The 23,658-nt window shown below is 36.4% G+C and overlaps 1 protein-coding gene across 2 annotated transcripts in view; it reads right to left on the bottom strand.

Moving 5' to 3' along the window:
- LOC127789938 (ubiquitin C-terminal hydrolase 12) overlaps window positions 1–23,658 on the bottom strand; it is a 53,869-nt gene that overhangs the window by 27,360 nt on the left and 2,851 nt on the right. For both annotated transcript variants that reach the window (XM_052319048.1, XM_052319049.1), the window contains exons 5-16: window positions 23,330–23,595; window positions 23,017–23,235; window positions 22,842–22,950; window positions 22,655–22,770; window positions 21,109–21,207; window positions 19,063–19,172; window positions 10,313–10,387; window positions 7,592–7,670; window positions 7,344–7,490; window positions 7,149–7,229; window positions 6,933–7,052; window positions 4,463–4,585 (exon numbers count right to left, since the gene is read on the bottom strand). In XM_052319048.1, coding sequence (XP_052175008.1) covers window positions 4,463–4,585; window positions 6,933–7,052; window positions 7,149–7,229; window positions 7,344–7,490; window positions 7,592–7,670; window positions 10,313–10,387; window positions 19,063–19,172; window positions 21,109–21,207; window positions 22,655–22,770; window positions 22,842–22,950; window positions 23,017–23,235; window positions 23,330–23,595 — 1,544 coding nt within the window. The remainder of the gene's footprint in view (window positions 1–4,462; window positions 4,586–6,932; window positions 7,053–7,148; window positions 7,230–7,343; window positions 7,491–7,591; window positions 7,671–10,312; window positions 10,388–19,062; window positions 19,173–21,108; window positions 21,208–22,654; window positions 22,771–22,841; window positions 22,951–23,016; window positions 23,236–23,329; window positions 23,596–23,658) is intronic.

Raw genomic sequence — 23,658 nt, forward strand, 5'->3', positions numbered from 1 at the left:
TTGCTACTACCTTGCTAGGGTCGATGCTTACCCCTGCATTAGATATTATATGGCCTAAATACTCCACATGTCTTTGTGCAAAGGCACACTCGGATTCCTTAACATACAATTTATTGAGTCTAAGGACCTCAAAGGTGGCTTTCAAGTGGTCTAGGTGCTTGGCAAATGAGGGACTGTAAATCAGAATATCATCAAAAAAGACTAGAATAAATTCACGCAAATAGGATTCAAAAATTTGGTTCATCAATGCCTGAAAGGTAGCTAGGGCGTTGGTGAGTCCAAAAGGCATTACCTTGAATTCATAGTGCCCTTGGTGAGTTTTAAAAGCGGTTTTGGGAATATCTTGAGGCTCCATCTGAATTTGGTAATACCCTAATCCAAGGTCTAGCTTAGTAAAAACGGATGCATGTTTCAACTCATAGAGTAAGTCTTCCACAATGGGTATGGGGAACTTGTCTTTGATGGTTATGGCATTGAGTTGACGATAATCAACACAAAATCTCCATGAACTATCTTTCTTTTTGACAAGTAACATGGGTGATGCAAATGGGCTATGGCTGGGTTGGATGACCAATTTTTGCCATGTCTTTAATGAGTTTTTAGATTTCGATTTTCTAATTAGGTGGGTAACGGTAGGATCTCACATTAATTGGTTCGGAGTTTAGCTTAAGGTTAATAGTATGATCACAGGGTCTCTTAGGGGGAAGGGAGTTAGGCTTGAAAAAGGGGTCCCTAAACTCAATTAATAGCATGTGGAGAGAGTTAGTTTCGTGTACCTTCCACTGATCATGTGAATGGTTGCTCACAGTTACTGTCAATTCTCCTCCTTCGGTGGTTCCCAAGGCATGGATGGAGAGCAGTTGTGGCCACTTAGGAGAACTTGTCCTTGAGCATTCTCTGTAGCCTCTTCCCCGAGATCATCTTGCACACTTTGATTCTTGGCTGCCAATTAGTTCTTTTACCTTCTTTCTCAAATGTCACCTCCATTTTATTGAAATCAAAGCTAATAGGGCTCACCCCTCTCATCCAATCCATTCCAAGTACCACATCACAACCCCCTAACTTCAATAATCTCAAATCTGCCATGAATTCTTTCCCATTCATCTCCCAACAGAACCCCAAGCATGAGGACGAACTTAAAACCTAATTACCGTTTGCCACTGTCACTGAAAGAGGGTGAGAATTCGAGACCTCACACTCCAACTTCTTTGCCATGCTTTCATCCAGAAAGCTATGGGTACTCCCACTATCGATGAGTACCATTAAAGGACAATTGTGGGCTCTTCCTTCCACCTTAATAATCTTACTGTGTGCCAATCCTTTTGGTGCATGTAGGGAGATTTCTCCTTTATCCTCCCTTTCAACCTCAAAGTTCTCTTTTGCTACTTTTTCTTCATCATCTTCCCCTTCCAATAACAAGAGTTGGCGTCTACACCTATGTCCTAGGAAGTACCTATCTCCGCATCTATAGCATAGGCCTGCTTAACGTCTCTGTTCTATTAACCTCCCTCCTTAGATTAGGGGCTACAGTGGGCAATGCCAGGACACCATTGCCACTTTGCCTTATCTCCTTTCCTAATGCCTTGCTTTTGGACTACCAACTCCAGAGATCACTCCTTTCACCTGACTCCTCTGCTTCTTCAACAGTGCCTCAATAGTCATTTCTTACAATCTTGCACTCTCTGCAACCTGCTTGACTGTAGTAGGTTGCATCATCTTCACCACGGGTCTCACTTCATCCTTGAGGCCACTAATAAAACTTCACACAAAGTACTCTTTTGACATATGGGGATTGTGCACCATCATTAAGGACCTAAGCTCCTCAACTTGAGTTGATAGGTCTACACTGTACCAATTTGCTCTAGTTTGTTGAACTCCTCAATTATATCTCTCATACTTATGTCTCCAAATCTCTCACATAAGTCATTAGCAAACACAATCCACGAGCTTCCTTCCTTCACCGCAATCCACCCTTGGAGCCATGCGTCACCCGTATCGTTCAGGTAAGCAGAAGCCAAGGTGATCTTCTGTTGTTCCTGTACTTGATATAGGGTGAACATCCACTCACACCTCCTTACCCACCATCTCGGATTTTCTCCATTAAAAAGCAGGATCTCCAGTTTGGGCACCGGAAAGCTTGGCTGGTTATGATTAGACTGAGCTCTTGGTCTCCTCTCCCGTATATTTTCTCCGGTCACGTCCGCTTCAAACTCAAACTCCAACGTTCCCATTGGTCGGTGCTTTGTTCCTATTCTGGGAAGAATAGGCTCCAACCTCTCCCTATGAGGAAACTCAGGAAGCCTTACCGGTTGCTTACCGGTTGTTGGGATGCGAATATCCTTGTGAACTGGTGCATCTACTCCCAAAGCAAAGCACTCTGTTCCCGGTTCTCACCCCGCCACCTTTCCATCGCCTAATCAATCCGAGCATCAACCCCTGCTCCAATAGAGAATTCGAGAGTCCCCATTCTTGTTTGCATCTCCACCATTGTTGCGGTTTCTTGCTACAACTGGCACTCCATCTACTTCATCCTTGTTCCATCGGCCATGGTGATAATTTTCTCCTATTTTATTAACGCCCAAGAGCACCGCTCTGATACCAAATGTCAGCTCTCAATAGTTTGACTAGAATTACTCGATTGTTTGGATGATCGAGAGCGAGAACAGAGAAGTTTAGAAAGGAAAGGAAAAGAGAGAGAGAGAATTCAGAAAATATTCATTTCATAATGATAGGGGAATGATTATCTCGTATATATAGCCGACCCAACCATCCCCATGTGTGGTAACAGATTACCATTGTTGGGAATGTATCAGTTGCGTAATGCAGTAACAAACAAAATACAACTCCTTACTGCATACTTTCTAATATGCTACTTCCTACCTCTAGTATAGTGTAATTACAATAGCACCCCCTATCTCGTTAGTACATGACATGCATTTACACTGGTTCTTGCAAAATTGTACATATCAGTAATATGACATATTGCATTAAAAATTATATTTACAAAAAATCTCCTATATTTTTTAAATTCACAGTTTACCTCGTGTTTTTGTTTCCTACCTTTTTAGAAAAATGTTGTTTTAGCATTTTCGTTTCATTTTAGAAACGTTTCATTTTCTGTTTCCATGATACCTAGGTTATGATCATACCCTATTTCAACAATTTTACAAAAACTCCACCGCGGATTCAACTACTGTCATTTCAGGTAAAATGAGAACCAAGAAAAATCTTCAAAGAAACACACTTTAATCCACATTCATTACTATCTACCACTTACTACCTGTCATTGGGGAAAAAGGAAATAAACTACCAACTAATCATTTGACTACTAATTCATCAATATAATGCAGTGTTATTAAAGGCCCAAGGCGCACAAGGGTCTTGGAGCCTGAGGCGTGAGCCTAGTGGAACTAGGCGCAAGTTAATAAAATATATATATATATATATGTCCTCGTTAAAGAAAAAGGTATAAAATATATCATAACTTCTAATAATATTTTAACAAGCATATTATAAAAAAAATATAAAATTCAACATATGCTAACTATGATATTTCCATACTGGATCTTTTTTTCTACCAGCAAAGCTACTATCAGGATTAGGATCAATAGTGTTGGATGACATTTTAAATTTTTGATTCCTGCAAGATTCACAACATGTCAACAACAATACCACTCTAAAGACCATCTTAAGGAAAACAAAGAGATAATACTCAAACTCAAACAAGTACCAATCATCATGCAAAGTTCTAAACAAACACATAAATACCACAAGTCCACAATCAAGAAAATGTTTTCATTTTGAAAAACTATCTCCCGGTATTTTGATAGCTAATATTCATTGTTGTTAAAATAATTTTTAGTGAATTTTTCAAGAAATAGTAAATGGAATCCAAATCCCGAGTTTGTACTAAAACCAAAATTCTATTTTCTTATTGTTATGCATTTTGATTTTTAAATATTTTTATTGAATCCAAATAGGGGGTACTTTCTTATTTACATTTATATATTAAAGTAAATGGAAGGTAAAATATAAATTAAAGAAAATGTGGACATTACTTAAACTAAAGAAATGTAAATATGTTGTAATGTATATATGCTGGAATCGAGAAGAGGGGAGGCTGGAACCAAGAATGGCAATTGGTTTATTTAAGTATAATTTGAATTAGGATTAGATTTGATTAAAATATAGCCAGAAATCAATTCCAATTTAATATTTTCTTAAAATCTGAAAACTAATACTAAAATTAAACTAAAATAAACCAGGTGCAGCCTTGGCACGCCTAAGCCCAAGGCTGCGCCTGAGGGCCTGGGTGTGCCCAGGTAGATCTCGCCCGCCTGATTTGTTGCTAGGCACTAAGCTTGCGTCTTGTATCAAGGAGCGTCTTTAATAACACTGATATAATGTGATAACAAAATAATAGGAACTTATTATATAGTAAGATAAGTGAAAAAATAATTACAGATTGTGCTTCCTCCTGTGGTGCCAATGGCCGATTGGGACGATATGTATGGTTTTGCCTCTTTGCCCAAATCCAGAACCGCTGGAACTGCACAGGTATACCAAATTCTTTGGCAACCTCCTCCTGAAAAGCAGAATATTTGACACTAAGACCACCAGAAACAAACTAATTGTTATATACACAAGAAATCAATCTAAAAAGATACAAAAGGCCAAAAAAAAAATGAAGTATTCCTTTTTTTAATAATAAACTTGTAGTCTTCTCCTTCTTACTTTCAATGCAAATGATCATCAAATTTCTCAGTAATTTGAAACTGAAAATGCCATATGAAAATGGACGAAACTAGACAAACAAAATAAAATAACAATTCAAATCATTTCTTAGAATCACAATATATATATATATTTATATATAAATTCAGAATCAACTACTTTCCATCTTCAATTTTTGCATTTGATTGAAGTTATCTACCCAGCATTATAAATCAATGCCTTTAGTTGGGACAGTAACAGTAGCAAGACTACAAAGAACTGGGCAAATGAGAGTGTTTCTCAAGGGGTTCCGTAAAAAGCCTAAAGGTTATTTTGCATAATCATATATCTACTATTACAAAGGATAGCATGCCCCAATATGTATAGCATACAAGCCCTATGCTCTCAGAAAGCCAAGACTACCTTACTGTTATTTCCACTCAAAGCTGCACAGAAACTGTGGTTGCCATACAATCAAACACAATGGCCCAAAACAAAGGCAGTAACAACCTAAAAAGCTCACAGCGAATAGACAAACATTCGAGAGTTAAGAAAGAAAAGTTGATCAACTATACCAATGAGCTAGAGATGTCAAAAGGGCCGGGTCGGCCCACGGGCTTTTTAAACAGGCCAGCTCGGCCCACTTACTAAAAGGGCCAGGCCCAGTCCGACCCTTTTTGATGTGGGTAGGGCCAGGCCCACCGAGCCTGGCCACTTTTTCTTTTTTAAATAATTTTTTTAAAAAAATTATACATATATAAATATCAAAATAATACATATATAAGAATCATTTTTTTTTCTTTTTTTTCTTTTTAAACAATTTTCTATCTTAAGTTTTAAATATTATTTCATCATTTTATATTTCAAAATTCTATATGCCTTGTAAATTTTCTTGTGAATTGATATGAAAAATAATGCACATATAAAAAGGAGAATGTTTATTTATAATTTAAATATATAAAAAATTTAGCTTAAAAATTTTAAATATATTGATGATTATTATTTATATATATTGCGAAATGTAAATTTTTTAGCATCCAATATCAACAATTAATAAAAACTAATATAGTTAAAAAAATAAATGAGCAAGGAACGTTGGGAATGTATAAGATCCCAACGGGCCGGGCTGTGGGCCCAAATTCTTTGGCCCAGCCCGTTTGAACAGTGACGGGCTGGGCCATAGCCCGGCCCCTTTGACATCTCTACAGTGAGCTCAATAACCTACTTCAAATTTTGATGACAAGAATGGAAGATAAGGATCATATGGGGATCCCTATTCTAGCAAAGCTTGATTTTGTTACTAATGGGAAAATGAAAGAAACTCAATGTCAGTCCTGAACAGGAACTTATAAAGCATTACGACACTAACAACCATGAAGCACATAAAAACAGGCCAACCAACCAAAACCAGACTGCCACATATCATTTATTCATCAAAAATATTTAATTTCTCTTATATACATGCTCTCTAAGCCACCTTTTGGCCAACATCAAACATATTTGTAAAAACATAATTTGAATAGAAATATTGAAATTATTTAAACGATTGCATAGCTGCAAAGCTCCAAAAGTAATAAAAGAATAATTTTCCAAGTTTCCAACATTTTTTTTTTTTTTTGCTAATTGTTTCAAACATATTTTACAGCTCCATTTTCATATCTATCTACTTTTTGTACCAATAATTTTCACTTTCATCATAGTCCTCCAGACTCATTTTTTTCACTTCCATGACCAAAAATTTATGAAATTTAAACACTTTGGACATATGTCCTAGAGGTATTCATTTCTTCAAATTTTCTGAGGAACTTACTGGAAGTGAAGATCACAAGCGAGGCTCATGCATACATGACCCCTTTTGGTTTTAAAACTTCAAATTAGTGCCATAAATTCCCCCCCAAAAAAGGAAAAATAAAAGCTTCAAAGATTGTATTTGATTTGTTAGACAAATGGACATTTCTGGACTTGAATTTGCATTATTCATGTCTCCTATTGGGGCAGGAGCCCAAAAAATCTCATTATGCAATTCCTGATGTCATGGACACATAACATAAACAGATTATGTGCATGCATGAAAAATTGGTTTAAAAAGATTTGAGTTTTTTTGCAAGGCGATGCATATGCTAAACCACCAAGGATCCACCGGTAAATTTATTTAAAAGAAATAGCGAAACCTTTTACACATAAAGTTCTTTTATTGGATGTAATGATATAAAGATTACCTTAAAATGGTTAAATGGAACCTGTTTCTGAATGCGGAAACTACGAACTCTTTCATGATCCACAAGATCAAAATATATATCCCTTCCAATCTGTTGCATTAAGTCCTCGTCACGAGCAATCTGCAACCAAATTACCAAGTCATGCCCCATTAAATATTAGAAAATAAAATTACAATAATTTTTCCCCTGAAACAGTTTTCGAGCTGAAACCAGAACCTTGATGATAGTATAAAGGTGGGCCTCAGCTTTGTATCTTCTCTTGTCCTCTTTCTCTTCTTGTTCTTTCTTCAACCTTATCTGGAACAATATGCTTTTAAGTCAATCTCAATACTGATATGTGCAAATTAACATCTGTACAAAAACAAGGTTTTAACATTTAATGTCAAAATTCAAATAAATCCCAGATTTTACCCTAAGATGCTCTGCGATGTCCTTCTCATCCACATTACAAATTATCTTCTCCTTATCACTTTCACGTATGTACACGAGCATGTAAGCATTTGAGTATTTTGTGAACTTAAAGGGAGTAGTATTTAAAGCAGGATTTGCCTGCACAAACTGTTGGGTCAAGCAGCAAAAACATCAAAAGATGAATACGCATAATCAAGGCAAAAATATTGTAAGACAAAGTTCTTAAATAAATCCAAGTGTAGGCATACCTCTTCCTCACCACCATACTGCTCCTCCAATGCCCTCTTCATGTCTTCTTTAGTTACACGTTCATCGTCAAATTTGAACCTAACCAATAAGAATAAAAAATGCCATAAATATAATCAATCTCACAAAATAAATTAGTATTAAGAAGTCAATAAATGCACATATGCAAGACATGTAGAGATACAATACTCCTTTAATCTTTTTCTGCAGTGCAAAATTTTTATTGCCTGCCAACAGCATGCAAAGCATAGATAAATTTTCATGCCAAGATTTATTTTCTGTGGTTTTTACCTATGTGATCTTGTGATGCCAAACTATGACGATGGATGCAGGGTCACAGTACCACCCTAGAACCATGAATTGGATCAGACATCACAATGTGCAGGTCAAAAACAACCCAGGCCGCTCTGGTCACGAACTTATAGCCAAAAATGGCAATCCGGAGTTTCAATGCATAAAGGGGTACTGAATTGGTCAAGTAACCAAAATAAGAGGCCAATCAATCACAACTAAGGGTTAGTGTTTAGGGCAAGTCTCACACCTTAGTGGAATATAACATTTGTTGTAAAGCACTAGGTCCAGCCTCCCAAAGTATTTTGGATTTGCATGCATGTGCTTGCACCTAGCATTTTCTATTGCCGCACTTCTATTTGTCTCTTTTTTATTTCAAAAATGACAACATGGAGTGGCAAATCACCAGGAGCAAGTGAGCTAAGAGAAGGAATCATTAATCATAGAGCTGAACATCAATGCTAGCACTCATTCCTATTCCATTTCAAAATATGACCGATTGTTTCAGACTCAAGTCATTATCCATTTGGGGGAAACAATGATGTTGCACACTAATTTTGATCTATGGCGTCGGAGAGCAGTATTTTACTTGTTGAATTGATATGGTTGACCATAGATAGAAAGGAATGCCAAGATAGAAATCACATAGCCAACCCCAACTAGTGGGATTAACACTTGATATGTTGTTGTTTTATTTGATATGGTTGAGCATTCAAGGTTTTAGTGTTATCCTATAGATAACTTGGTTGTCAACTCACTGTCTACTGTTAATTGCTGTTCTTCTTTGGAAGATGGTCAAGTATTAACGAAGGGGTGTCAAAGTTACTTGGCTTGTGCAACTAGCCTGGAGCAGCATGAGCAAATGCTAGAGGACTTGTCAAGTATTAACCAAGGTGTTGTATAGAATGTTGGATTTCAAGTTGGAGAAATTTATTGTTGATATAACAGCTTCAAGATTTAAAAAAAAAAACTCATTAGATCTAGTCTTTTACTTTGAGAACAAATGATCGGCTTTATGAATCCATGCATTGATTATATAACACTGAATAAATTAATGCTTAAGAATAAGTATCAAAAGCTGCAATGAGCTCAAGTCTTTCAAAGATTTGAGGTTAAGCATCATCAGATGATGAGCAAGGAGTGCAATTTTAACTTGCAATACCTCTAAGAAATTGTATTGGCACCATGGATTCTTGATTATTCCACAGATGCACTAATGGACCCAGTGAATAAAATTATCCAGCCTAATTGGATTTTTTTGCAGTTGCATCCATTAATGACATCTTGATTTATTCTAAGATTTAAAGATACAAGGATTACCTGAAGTTTTATATGAGCAACCATTATGGTAGAAAGGTTGTATATGTAAACTATGGAGAGAGTTTTAACTTGACACCATATCTTTCTTTGATCACCTGATCAACAAGGACACAACATCCATGGATCACGAGGTAGAGTCAATACACCATTTGCCCACATCCTACCAGTTTGTTGGTTCATGAAAGAGTACTTTTATCTAGCCTTGCACTTAGTCTCAGTTAAAAGGAAGCAATGATTGGCAAGCACCCAAAAGCTTAACTAAAAGGATGGTGTCACGACCTAGATGAATTAGGAGGTTATTCTTTATTTTAGTTGTTATATCTTTATTTAGTTGTTATTTACAATTATATTTTAGGAATAGCGGGTATTATTTACAGTTAATTTACAGTTACAGAGTAATGGCAGTTATAGAGTAATGGGTAGGTAACAGAGGAGTGGTAACCACTTGGTATAATCTATTGGTTAGCTTTATATATAAAGCCATAACCCACAGTGCCGAGTTCAAGAATGAATTGTCAAAAAGTTATTGAAGTCTCTCATTTCCCCCTATTATTCTCTCGGTTTCTCCCTACTTTTTGTTAGCTTCTCCCTCATTTCTGTCTGATTCTTCCTATTATTCTGTTTGTTTCTCCCTATTATTCTTCCTATTTCTCCCTCAATTCCAATTCTATCTTCAAAGAAAACATTAGTAAGAACTAGGGTCCTGACAGATGAAAAGGAAAAATTGCAGTATTGAGTCAGATGAACCTATTCTTCCATTTTTTTTCTAGGAAGACATGTTCCTAACAGGAAATTGAGAAACTGACAGAATAAATAAAAATCATTGAATCTAGTCATCAATAATAAAACCACACACTGAGGGGGGAACAGAAAACATGCCTTCCTCCTACAACTTAAAAATGAATTCAGTTTCTAAATATGAAAAATTAGATCACATGCTCAACTAGCTTGACAAAAAAATAATAGCACAGGCATGGCCAAAAGTAGTAAGGACTGTATAACCTAGTATCATGGCCAAAAGTAGCAAGGACTGTATAACGTAGTATCACAGCCAAAAGTAGCAAGGACTGTATAACATACTATGTATTCATAGAGAGATAGGAGACGCATACCACTGATCTGATAGCGTTGGCCTGATAAAAGCATAATAATGTCCACCATGCACCCCTCCACTATGAACCAAAACACTACCAAAGAAATAAAAGGAGATGTCAATCAGATCACAGAAGTGGATACTATCTGAAATTCATAAATACACAATCCCAAAATTTGGAATTTTTAAAATGTATGACTACTCAATTCAAAATAAAAAATGAAGTTAACAACTAGATCTTATATAAGTAACAACATAAAGAAATTCATTGGATTGGATTGATCTCATTTAATGTCAACGATGAGTAATTGATCTTGTCCTCCTTCTTGGGCAAGATCAAATCACTTGATTGGTTTTCTTTTTAAGGTAACATTTGTTAAAATGAGCAAGATAAGAGAGTATCAAGAATGAGCAAGATAAGAGAGTATCAAGACAAGGCCGGAATGCTTTTTAGACCAAGATATGAAATGGTCAAAATAAAACTAGGAAGCATTCCAAAATTTTTATCAAACTGTTAATTAAATTTTTTGAAATGCACTAAAGGACACAAGTGTCATTTTTTTCTTATATGTAAGAACCAAAATATGTTTATCGAGAGGGGGGGGGGGGGAGAGAAATAAGCATAAATGGAAAAATCAAAATAAGAAGTCACATGATTTCTTTTCCAAGGATCACCAGATAAGTTTAATAAACACGTTGGAAATGACAAACATCTGAAATGTTTCTCATATCTGACATTTTCCACCCCATATCTTGGTTAACAAACACTACCTAAATGTATTGTATATCTTCTAGAAGATAGGTGACTATAATTTCTTTCTAAATTTTGTTGTATCCTAAATTGTATAGATTTCCAAATCTGAATTTGTAAACTTTCCTATTATGTTTTAGAAACTTCCTAGTTTGATAGGCAGCCTTGTACATAAATTCAGTTATCCCTTCAAAGGGAAATAAGATTGAATACTCTTTCACGTCATTCTTGACATGGTATTAGAGCCTTAGGACTTCAGTCACTATCCTTTGTGACTATTGTCATGGTCTTCATCAATCTTCTTTCATAAGATAGTATGTCTAATACCCACAATCCCACGCCAGATTCGGCCAATTCCAACAGTACAACAGAGGTTCCGTTTGCTGGAAACAATGGTGTGGGCTCAGGAGGATAACTACAGAATATTCAAGCGTCTTACCAATTGAATGGCAAGAATTACTTGAAGTCGTCCCAGCTGATCCGCACATTTCTAAAGGGAAAGGGGAAGCTAAGCCATCTTCTGGGAACCAGTCCTAAGGAGGGTGATCCCATGTTTGCAGCATGGGATGAGGAGGACTCCTTAGTGATGTCTTGACTGTGGAACTCCATGGTCCCGAAGATCAACGATACCCTCATATTCCTAACAACAACCAAGGATATCTAGGATGTAGTGAAGCTTACCTACTCCAAGGTTCATGATGCTGCATAGATCTACAAAATAAGCACTAAAGTTGCAGCTACCAAGCAAGGTTCACGATCTATTATAGAGTATGCAAACTTATTGCAAACTCTGTGGCAGGAATTGGACCATTATCAGTGCCTCAAGATGAAGTGCAGTGAGGATGCAGCGTTACAAAAGAGATTTGTAGAGAAGGAGAGGACATATGACTTTCTAGCAGGCCTCAATATGGAGTTTGATAAAGTGAGAGTTCAAATCCTCGATAAGGAGGATTTACCTTCTCTAAATGAAGTAATCCCCATAGTAAATGCAAAGGAAGGAAGAAGGGGAGTGATGTTGGATAACTCTTCAGTAGAGAGCTCTGCCCGATATCCCTAAAGGCCCCTACTCAGAATAAAGGGTCTAGGAAGGAGAAGATGACTTTGGACAAGGACTCTTTATTGTGTACCTATTGCAAAAAGCCCCAACACACCATAGAAAAGTGTTGGAAAACCATTCAAAGGAGGACAACTGAGAAGCCAAGGACATGTTTGTGCCATCAACAAACCGAGCAGAGGAGTCCAGACCAGGGAGATGCTCTAGAGCTTAACAAGGCTGAAATTGAAAAATTGAGGTGCTTGTTGGAGTCTCTCAACAAGAAGGCTGAGAAAGGTACTTGCTCTCTTGCACTTACAGGTATCTCTTCCTCCTCTCTTACTCTACATGCTTCAGAAAAAGCCCATCCTAATTCCTGCATCCTAAACTTTGGAGCTACGGATCACATGACCTATTCCTCACATTTTTTCATCTCCTGTAACCCCTGTTCAAGTTCTAGAAAAATCACAATGGCAGATGGACCCTTAACCACTGTTGCTGGCCAAGGGGATGTCTTTCTTAATGAACACCTCACCTTAAAGAATGCCTTTCATGTCCCTAAACTCTTCACTAACCTCATCTCTATTCAAAAACTCACATTGGATCCTACCGGAGTGTTGTTTTTCACTTAACTTTCTGTGAGTTTTAGGAATAGGACACGAAAAAGATGATTCATTTTGCTAGAGCTAGGGTTGGACTTTACTATCTTGAGGAATCGGTTGAGGAGAAAGCTTCCCCTGTGTCATACCTTGCTCAATCCAACAAGGATCAACTATGGTTTCACCATTATTGTCTTGGTCACCCCTCCCTTTTAATTCTTAGAATGATGTTTCCAGTTTTATTTAAGAGTCTAGATATTAGAGACTTCCATTGTGTTGTATGTGAATTTGTAAAGCACAAGAGAGTGTCCTTTCATCCTCCTAATAAAAGAACTAATCTTCCTTTCTCTCTAATCCAAAGTGATATTTGGGGCCCTTCAACTGTTGCCAATATTTATGGGGCACGTTGGTTCATTTCTTTTGTGGATGATTGCACCCAAATAGTTTGGTTGTATCTGTTAAAGAATAAATCTGAGGTGAGAAACATTTTTCCTACATTCTACAACATGATTAAGAATCAGCTTGGGGTTGAAATCAAGAGACTTAGATCTGATAATGATAAAGATTATTTTAATCAATCATTATTTGTTTTCTTTCAACAAAAAAGCATTATTCATGAATCCTCATGCCCTTATACTCCTCAACAGAATGGAGTGACCGAGAGGAAGAATTATCATCTTTTAGTTGTTACTAGAGCGCTTCTATTTCACCATAATGTTCCTAAACATTATTGAGGAGAAGCAACCTTAATAGCCACCTTTCTCATTAACAGATTGCCTTCACAAACCCTTGACTTTCACAGTCCAATTCAACTTCTAACCAAGACTTTTCCTTTCATATTACTAGCTATTGGAAGCCTAAAGTGTTTGGGTGTGTCTCTTTTGTCCATGTTCCCACTTCTAACAGAAGTAAACTTGACCCTCGTGCTCTCAAGTGTATTACTAGCTGTTGGAAGCCTAAAGTGTTTGGGTGTGTCTCTTTTGTCCATGTTCCCACTTCTAACAGAAGTAAACTTGACCCTCGTGCTCTCAAGTGTATTTTCATTGGATATTCTTCTACTCAAAAAGGTTACAAGTGTTATCATCCCCCTTCCAAGAAATTTTTTATTTCAGCAGATGTAACCTTTGCTGAGAATACCCCTTATTTTGGCCATCCTTATCCTCAGGGAGAGAGTCCAATTCTAGAGGATAAGGATCAATTTCTTACCCTTCCAGACCTATCATCCTCCTCTCTCCTGTCAGTTATCCCAGAGGACTCACCAGGTATGACACTAGAGAAGCCTTCACCATCTACTCCTCGTCCACTGCAGGTATACTCAAGGAGGAAAAGACTGGTTCCTTCCCTTATGCAAGCCTTAACATCTAATTCAAGTCCAAGTCATGTTACTGCCAGCACTGCCAACCCTCTTAACAACTCACCTAGGTAATTTATCTACTGAATCTTTAATACCTGAAGATGCTAAACCTATTGTACCTATTGAATCCATACCTGAGACTGAAACTTCCAAGTGTAACCTTGATTAGCCTATTACACTTAGGAAAGGCACTAGGACCTGCACAAAACATCCCTTACACTTGTTCCTATCCTATTCCAAATTGTCATCTCAACATAAAGCCTTTCTCACTAGCCTTCATACCATTCCTATTCCCAAAACTTTTTTCTGAATCAACAGGGAATGAGAATTGGAAGAATGCCATGGAGGTTGAGATGGCAACCCTAGAAAAGAATCAAATCTAGGAGCTTGTTTAGTTGCCTAAAGGGAAACATCCAATGGCATGTAAGTGGGTTTATACCATGAAATATAAATCAGATGGGTCCTTGGACAAGTACAAGGGAAGGTTGGTGGCTAAGGATTACACACAGGCGTATGGGGTAGATTATCTTGATACGTTTGCACCGACTGCAAAGTTGAATACAATCAAGGTACTTTTATCCTTAGTTGGTAATCTAGGCTAGCCACTGTAGCAATATGATGTGAAAAATGCATTTTTGCATGGGGATCTAGAAGAGGAGGTTTCTATGAAGTTACCACCAGGTTTTGGCCTAACAACCAACGGAAAAGTGGTGTGCAAATTGAAAAAGGCCCTCTATGGACTGAAACAGTCCCCAAGAGCCTAATTTGGTCATTTTACAAAGGTAATGCTTAGTATGGGATACGAGCAAAACCAAGGGAATCATACCCTATTCATCCACCACTCAGTAGGGAGAGTGACAGTGCCGATAATGTATGTGGATGACATTGTAGTCACCGAAAATGATGAAGGTGGCATGAACAAACTGAGAGAATGTCTAATTAGAGAATTTGAAATTAAAGAATTGGGGAGATTGAAATACTTTTTGAGCATAGAAGTGGCTCATCCGAAGGAAGGGATCTTTATCTCTGAGTAGAAGCACATAGTACACCTACTTACTGAAAGAGGAATGTTGGATAGTAAGGCGATTGATACTCCAATTGAACCTAATCACAGGTTAAGGGAGGTTCCGAAAGATAGTATAATAGATAAGGGATCCTATCAAAGGCTAGTTGGGAGGCTCATTTATGTAGCTCATACTCGGCCAAACATTGTCTATATAGTAAGTGTGGTCATCCAATTCATGCACAACCCAAAAAAAATTCACCTAAAGGCAATGTATAGGATTTTACACTACTTGAAGGGAACCCCGGGAGACGAATTCTATTTAAGAATGGAGAAACTATGTCTCTTGAGATTTACTCAGATGCTGATTATGCTAAGTCTATGGTGGATAGGAGGTCTACATTTGGTTATTGCACTTTTCTAGAGAGTAATCTTGTGACGTGGAGAAGTAAAAAGCAAAGTGTAGTGGCCCAATCAAGTGATGAAACTGAATTTAGGTCCAGCTGAAAATATTGTTGGATGACCTTAGAATTAAGTGGATAGGTCCTATGAGGCTCTATTGTGATAATAAATCAACAACAAGCATTGTTCACAACCTAGTTCAACATGACCGAACAAAGCATGTTGAAGTGGATAGACATTTCATTAAAGAAAAATTGGACAATGGCCTAATTTGTACCCCATATATATCCTCAAGTGACCAATTGGCATGTGTTAACAAATGGATTATCTGCAGCTATATGTCAAAGGTTGATTAGCAAAATTGAAATGCATGACATCCACTCACAATCTTGAGGGGAGTGTAAACGATGAGTAATTGATCTTGTCCTCCTCGGGCAAGATCAGATCACTTGATTGGTTTTCTTTCTAAATGTATTGTATATCTTCTAGAAGATAGGTGGCTGTGATTTCTTTCTAAATTTTGTTGTATCCTAAATTGTATAGGTTTCCAAATCTGAATTTGGAAACTTTCCTATTCTATTTTAGAAACTTCCTAGTTTGATAGGTAGCCTTGTACGTAAATTCAATTATCCCTTCAAAGGGAAATAAGATTGAACACTCTTTCACGTCATTCTTGACATTTAATAACAAATAAGACATGGATAACCAAATGAGTAGATAAAAGGATGGTACAATAAAAGCTTTGAGTAAGTAAGCTGACTCAATAAACCATAAAATGACAGGTTTCATTGCAAAAATAAGTCACTTTACATGGTAAAAAAAAAGAAGATTTAAGGAAAAAGTGCAATGAAAAACCATACGTTACATCAAAATCAAAAGCAAGTAGCTAACAGCTACAACTAGTAACTAGTCCACCAGACATGCATGTTCAGACCAACACTGTAGAAATTCAAAATATTAAAAAATGGCTTTTCTCTTTATCCTGCAGAGAATATGTCTTAACTTACAAGCTGTTCAAGGATGGGAACTCCTAATTCTCTGGAAAATCCATCCCTTTTATCATTTCTTCACATGTACCTGCAGTGGAATTCATGTAATGGCCCTAGACTTGGTCCACTTTCACATTCATTCACATGCATAGAGCTTCAGACCAACCTAAGATGAAACCTAGTCATATTCTTTTCCTTGATGCTGAACCTGACAGGCTTAAGCTCCACTGAGATTATCACATCAAATTAAACATATATCTCCCAGTTTGGCATTCTTTTTGCAAATAGTTTCTCTTTGCATGAACAAAGTAAATGAAAACTACTTTTGATAACACATTTGGGAAGACCATTTTAAAACTGACATGAGACAGTGCAAATAATCGGGATGCCAACCACTATATCTCATCCCCACAACTTGAAAATAACATAAAAAGCCTTAATCCCACTAGGTAGGGTTGGTTACGTGAATTCTAGACCTCCATCCCTCTATATCCATGGCCATATCCACTGTAAGGCCATTATCCCATGTTATATCTAAGGGTTTCCCACCAACTTCTCTTTGGTTTTTCTTTCCCTCTTTTGCTACAAAATTTCCTCCATTTCATCCATTCACCACCTAAGTGTGTTTATCAATCTTCTTCTCACATGTTCAAATCATCTTAATCGCATCTCATACATCTTGTCTTCAATAGATGCCATTCCAACCTTATTGCGTGTGAGTTTCTTGTCTCACATTTTATCTTTAATGGAAAAGTTGAAAAATAAACAACCAAAAGCATAAATGAATTCAACAAAATTTATGCTGGGCACGCCCCACATGGGGTCTTGGGCATTTAAATATCAAGTTCAATGTTTCTCTTCAACTATAATGACAACATACCAAGCTTTTATCCCACTATGTAGGATCGGCTACACAAATTCTAATTTTCCACTCATTAGCTTTATCTTCTATATGGCCCATAGAATCAATATCAAACCTAAATGTCTCCCACAAAGTTATTCTTAATCTTCTTTTACCTCTTTTGCTAACTACTTGTTCCATTCCATCTACTCTCCTCACATGAGTTTTTATTGGTATTTTCATATCATCTAACCATCTTAATCGAGTCTCACACATTTTATATTCAGTAGGAGCCACTCCGACCTTATTATGAATAACCACATTTCTAATTTTATCTTTTTTTTGTATGGCTACACATCCATCTCAGCATTCCTATTTTGGTTATACTCATATTTTGCACATGTTGGTCAAGCTCAATGTTGCTCTATATAACTAAATTAATGTCACAAGTTGTCACGTTAATATATTACATTAAAGATCCAACCACCATAACTAACTAATAGAACTAGCACTTCAATGCCAAATACATGGCTCCCATAGTGTCAGGAGTTGCACAAATGAGTGCCGGTCTCTGCTACTTATAATGGAGATCACTCCTTGAGTGAAATTTTTTCCAAAAGAATGTAGGACTGTCTAGAGATATCAAGAGAAATCTAGATGCTTCTGGATTTTCTAGATGATACTAGAAGATTATAGAAAAGTGTAGTGATATTTTAGATACTTCTAGACTTCCCTAGGAGGTTGTGTAAATATCTTAAGATGTCCCATTGGATAATTAATATGTGGCAGAATCTTAGCCACACATTCTTTCCATGGGTGGCTATAAATAGGGTAGGACCTCATTTGTGAAGGCATCTAAGTGCAGTATGTTCAGTGCAATAAAAGAACACTTTTCTAAACACTCTTTAGTGTTCCCTTTGCTTCATTGTTTTATTGATTTAACATTATGTTTTGAAGGAACAAAGCTGAAGTAAGGTTTTCACTAGTGAAGGAATCAGGAAGCTTTAAGTGTCACATAAGTACTTGAAGTTTTAAGCCCATGGACATAGTCTCGTATTCTTCTTTATTACACTGTTCTTTTCTCAACCTTTTTGCCCCCTTAGGTACTTTTCAATGCTAGAATTTCCCAAATATAGGCATCTTCTTTCCAAGCGTCAAGATTAAGGGATATGAAAGGACCTATTTTCTTATGTGATGCCATTTTCTCCAATGCTTTCCATGCTTTTATAAGGATATTATCTAATCCAAACACTTTATAAGTTTTCATCTTTTTGAATGCTTGTTTTATTTCATTAATCATTTCAAGAAATACTCCTTCCATGTATCCTTATCAATCCCTCATCTACAAGTACCTTTTTGGTTTTAGTCTTTCATGCATTTCACTTAACTCAAATCCTTCTTTTTCATTCTCTCAAGTCTCTCCTTAGGTAATATATATATATATACACCTTACCATCTTTTGTATCAAGTCAGTATAAATTTTCATAAGCATGTGATTTGGCTTCACTTTCTGCCTTCTTTGATTCTTTTTGGTCAAAATATATCGCTTTAAGCTTTCTTTTTTCCAACACTTATGTAAAGTTTGGTAGCAAGCTCTCTTAGTTTTGATTTTTTCTTGTACCTCTTCCTTCCACCACCAAGGCTCTTTTTGATTGGGACTTCTCCATTTGTTTCTCCTAGAACCAACTTTGTCATATTTCGAATATCAGCTACAATTTCAACTGACACTTACCCTCTCCTTTGATTGCTTTAGAGAAAGTAAAGAATGCACTAGAACTGCAGCAGATAAATCCTTACCTATGAAGTGTATAAAGGTTACGGATACTCCTGTCAGCTTCAGGTGACAAATATTTACGATTATCCCTATCAAGGTCAAGTTGAAGAGGGAATTCATAGCGATCATTTATCTGCATAGTCAGTGCTTGAACAATTAGGAAGAGAGATTTCAAGTTGAATAGCTATGCTATAGCATGGAATAAAAATATCTCAACACCCTCCAAAGTAAAAGTGCCCAGTGCATGTGGCTCTTACATTACAGGGTCTAGTCTAGGAAGGTCAATTATCCACAACCTTACCCTTGCTTAGCGAAGAGTAATAAAAAGATAACCATAAAAGTTGAAGCATTTATTAAACTGGAAAAAAACTAAACGTTGTATCCAGGTAACCAAAATTACAAATTACAAGAAAGTCTAACTTCTCATGCACAATATGGGGGTTGATCATCTTTGGAGCCTCAAGCAAGAAAATATCTTTTAGTCGTGGAAAAGTTCCATTTGGCTCCGCTTGTGTTTTTAAGAATCATTAAGCAAAATTCTTGCAAAAACGCAGCTAGCATCAACATGTTGACCTACTGAATGGCATGGTAGCAGAAATGCAAGATACTTAAAAGTTATAAAAAAAAAAAAAACACAATATGCCCTAACGACTTGTAACTTGTAAGCAGATGGGAAGAGCTCCTTTCATCTCCTGAAACAAGCTGGATGCCACTGCATTTGGCATCTAAAGGAAACCAATAGAGAAGCATTTTTTGTTCTAGTAAGGGTTGGAACATAGTAACATGTACTCTTCTAAATTTTGTGAAACAACCATGTCACATATTAATATTGGGGGGTTCCAACAGGGAGAGTTGACACTCATTGTAGGATATGGCAGATGTATAAAATATAACTAGTTGGATGCACACCCAATATATATGGCAAAGCAAAAGATTCATCTACCATGCAATGCCTAAAACTCTTGTTTTATACATAAAAAGTTGTATACTAACCTGCAAATGCCTTTTTTAATTAAGTAAATAAAAGTACCATTTTTAAAAAGTAAAAAATTTAACCATAGTCAACTTCAGAGTTAGATAAGTCAGAAAGATACCCACAGATGACAACCCCATCTGAATCCATGCAACATATGTTACCAGTGAACTCTATTTCACCTGCGATTCACTTTTTCCTATATTCAAGTGACCAAGCCGAAACTCTTGTTAATGTTAATGGATGCTTGTATGCAACATTTCCAAAACTTTAAAATATTGTACAATTTTTTTTTATAAATTCCAAATTCTGTTTTTAGATAAGAAGAATTCCTGACAAATTTTGTTTAGAAAACTATTTTAAACACATTTCTCAACACTTTTTGCCATCTCTAATGCTCCTACAGCTTACCTTTTGACAGTCTCATGTAATTATTGTAATTACTGTTACAAGTTTCTCTAAATATTGTCCAACACAAGTGTTCCGATCATTTTCTAATGCTATATTATTATTTTTAACATTTAATAATTGTATAACTGCAATATTAAATTCTAATTAGCTAGTATTTCCCAAATCTTAAAATATTTTTAGGTAACATTTCACAATTTCCATTTACCACATTGGCAAATATGATTTTGGATAAGTCCTAACCTTATCCTTGCATTTAAACAAACACGTGTTCTCACTTCCAGAGATGACCTGACAAAAGAAAAATTTTGTATTCCAAAGGATAATTCATCTGCCTGCCATCTTTGATAAATACCATCACAAAACAATGCAACCTTTAATGTCTTGCATTTTAGTATATTGTACTAAAAATTGATGCAAAAGGTGTATTATTTCCATTCTTATGTGATAATATCCCAGTTTTCCAAGTACATCCACCATGGACATTCAACCACCCCAAGATTGTTCATTTCTATGAATGTTTCAACAGCCAACTAAAAATCGAAGCTAGACTGATATACCCAAGCAAGTTTCCACAAAGGTTTGTGAGATCATGCATCATAATCAAGTAATACTTCAAGAGACATGTTGAGTGTGCACCTCAATCACGTACCGAGTAACATACACAAAAGTAGTTTCCCATACTGACCTTCACCATCGTATCCCTCATGAAATCATATTCAAACCGCTTTAGCTGAAGTTGAAGAACTGGAGGAAAATCAATAAATAGAACACCCTTCTTAGCATCCTGAAAATTAACAAAGCTGCATCCATTTACCTTAAGAATCATTTTTAAAAAAAACACAGATATCATCTAAACCACTGGTTGGTGGAACTAACTAGAAAGGAAGGGGGTAACAATGCATAGAAGCAAACGAGAAACCCTAAAGAAGATGCCCAAAAGAGACTTGGACAGGGATGGACCTTTTCTCTCAAGTAGGATTACCAGGTTTGTACAAATTATGATTGGTCACCACTTTTTGGAAAATCATTAGGTATGAAACTATTGGTGATGTAATAAACTTCAGAACAAACAAATACATTCTTTGATTGTGTAGTCAGACATTCACATGTGAAGGAGATGAATTTCATTTTATTCAAACTAGCAATAGATTTGGGTCCTTCTACTGCCAAGTTAAAAGGAAAAGATATAATTGACTCATGTTTCATTATTGTCAAACAGCTTTTAGGTAAATTATAATGTCCAATGACATAAAAATGGCTAGCTGCATGCCCAACTCAAAACCCACTTGGCATGGATAATAAATAGTTGTTTTAGTGTTCTTACATGGACAATAGTGGAAAAACTTGTCTATAAATGAAGAACTAAGACAGAAGTTATTTTAGAGCTCTTACATGGATGATAGTCGGAAAAATTATTCCGTAAATGAAGACCTAAGAGGCATTTGATGGAGCTTCCAATTTCAGTTTTGGTTTTTCTTTGTTTTGTTCAGTTTTTGTGTTCAGTTAAAAATGAAAACTAAACATGTTGATAACTTTGGTTTCTTTTCAGTTTTGTTTTTGACTATTTCTTTTTTTTTCCTTTCTCCTCCTTCTTTCCCTTCTCTACTCCAGCAGAGTCACCAGATTTCAATTAAGTCATCAGGCTGACAACTCCGCTGATGGTCATCACCAGGCTCCATTGATCTGGGAGTCACTAGCAACTCCTAGACCCTGTTTGGGACTTTCTAAAAGTCAAGTGATGAAAGTTGCAGTGGGGAAAGGAAGACAATGAAAATGAAGAAGAAATAGTGAAAACACCTTGTTGTCTTTATTTTTTTGAAAAAAGGCTTTCACAATAACTTTAAAACAAAAACAAGCAATCAAGTGCCATTTCCGGGTCATTGGCGTATTTCTCCTTTGATTTAATTAATAATATATCTGTGCTTACTTATTTAAAAAAAAAAAAAAAAAGTGCCATTTCCTGTTCTTGTTTTCAAAATAATGAAAATGAAAACAGAGAAGCTGAGAATGGAAGCCATACCAAACCAGCCCTGAGGGAATGTTATAGTTGTGGGAAACAGTCCCCAGTTTTTTTGGAAATTACTCCATAGAAAATGGAAAATTAGAAAAAAAATTCGAACACAAAGGGCATTAACAAATCAGATCAGATCTGCCACTAGTCATTTTCTAAATTTTTAGCATCAACACAAACATAAATCGAATAAGAGTCTTCAGGTACTAATATGACAAACCTGTAATCCATGTTGTTCTGCATGATATTTATTATCACCCTCAAGACGTTCAACGTCAACATACTTGTCAAAAGAAGCATAGATATCCCGACAGCCCTTGACATCAAGCTGAAGATCTGTGATATAATCAATACGTATCACTACCATATGCTGAATTTGACAATAAAATAATCAAAACTTCCCCCACCATAAAATGATTCTTTTCTTGTAGATTTGAAATCCACATTGATGCATTCAATGTAGTTCATATGATGCCCCTCAAATAGTTTCTGAATTGTCCCTTCCACAACAGTTCCCTGGAACAGCAGAACGGGTGATCAGAGCATAGAGAACTTAGAGGATGCAATCATTAGATATAATACCTTCATCTTATCTTCAAGCTTTTCACTCAAAACCCTATTAAGTTCCTGCACGTCATGCTGCATGAAAGAATCATATGTGTCCCATCCAAAAGATTTGGTTAACCCTTTTGTTGCAACACTGGTGTCATTATATTGAAGCTTATAAAATAAACTTTGCAGAGCCAAAGGAATGCTTCCTGATGGCAAATCATTCTCTGTCGTTGGCATATGGTACACAGCCTGACATCCATGGCCCAGTATCAGATATTTTCCTCTACATAAACCAGTGACAAAAACCAAGAACTTGCATAAAAGAAAATGATAATTCATCTACCTTTCTGAAGTAGGGAATGTGATACAGAGTTTGAAGAAGAGAATTCATGTAACAAGTTGCTCCCTGATTCTTTAGTCCAACATAACCAGTTTCCTTCTTTGAGTCATAGGCCCAGTAATCAATGTACTCACGGACAGCAACGTCAGCTTCAATAATACATGTATCATTCACAACAAATCCACCACTGGGATCATAAAGTTCATTTAGTGGCATGAAAGATGTGAATCCCCAATCGCTCTCCCTGGCATTGAACTGGTGCTGAGTCTCTGAAAATTTTGTAGATGGTTAATTTCAATCTATGTCAAAGATTCACTAACACGTGATTCAAG

Source organism: Diospyros lotus, chromosome 14, assembly GCF_014633365.1.
Source record: "Diospyros lotus cultivar Yz01 chromosome 14, ASM1463336v1, whole genome shotgun sequence".
Classification (NCBI taxonomy): Eukaryota; Viridiplantae; Streptophyta; class Magnoliopsida; order Ericales; family Ebenaceae; genus Diospyros; species Diospyros lotus.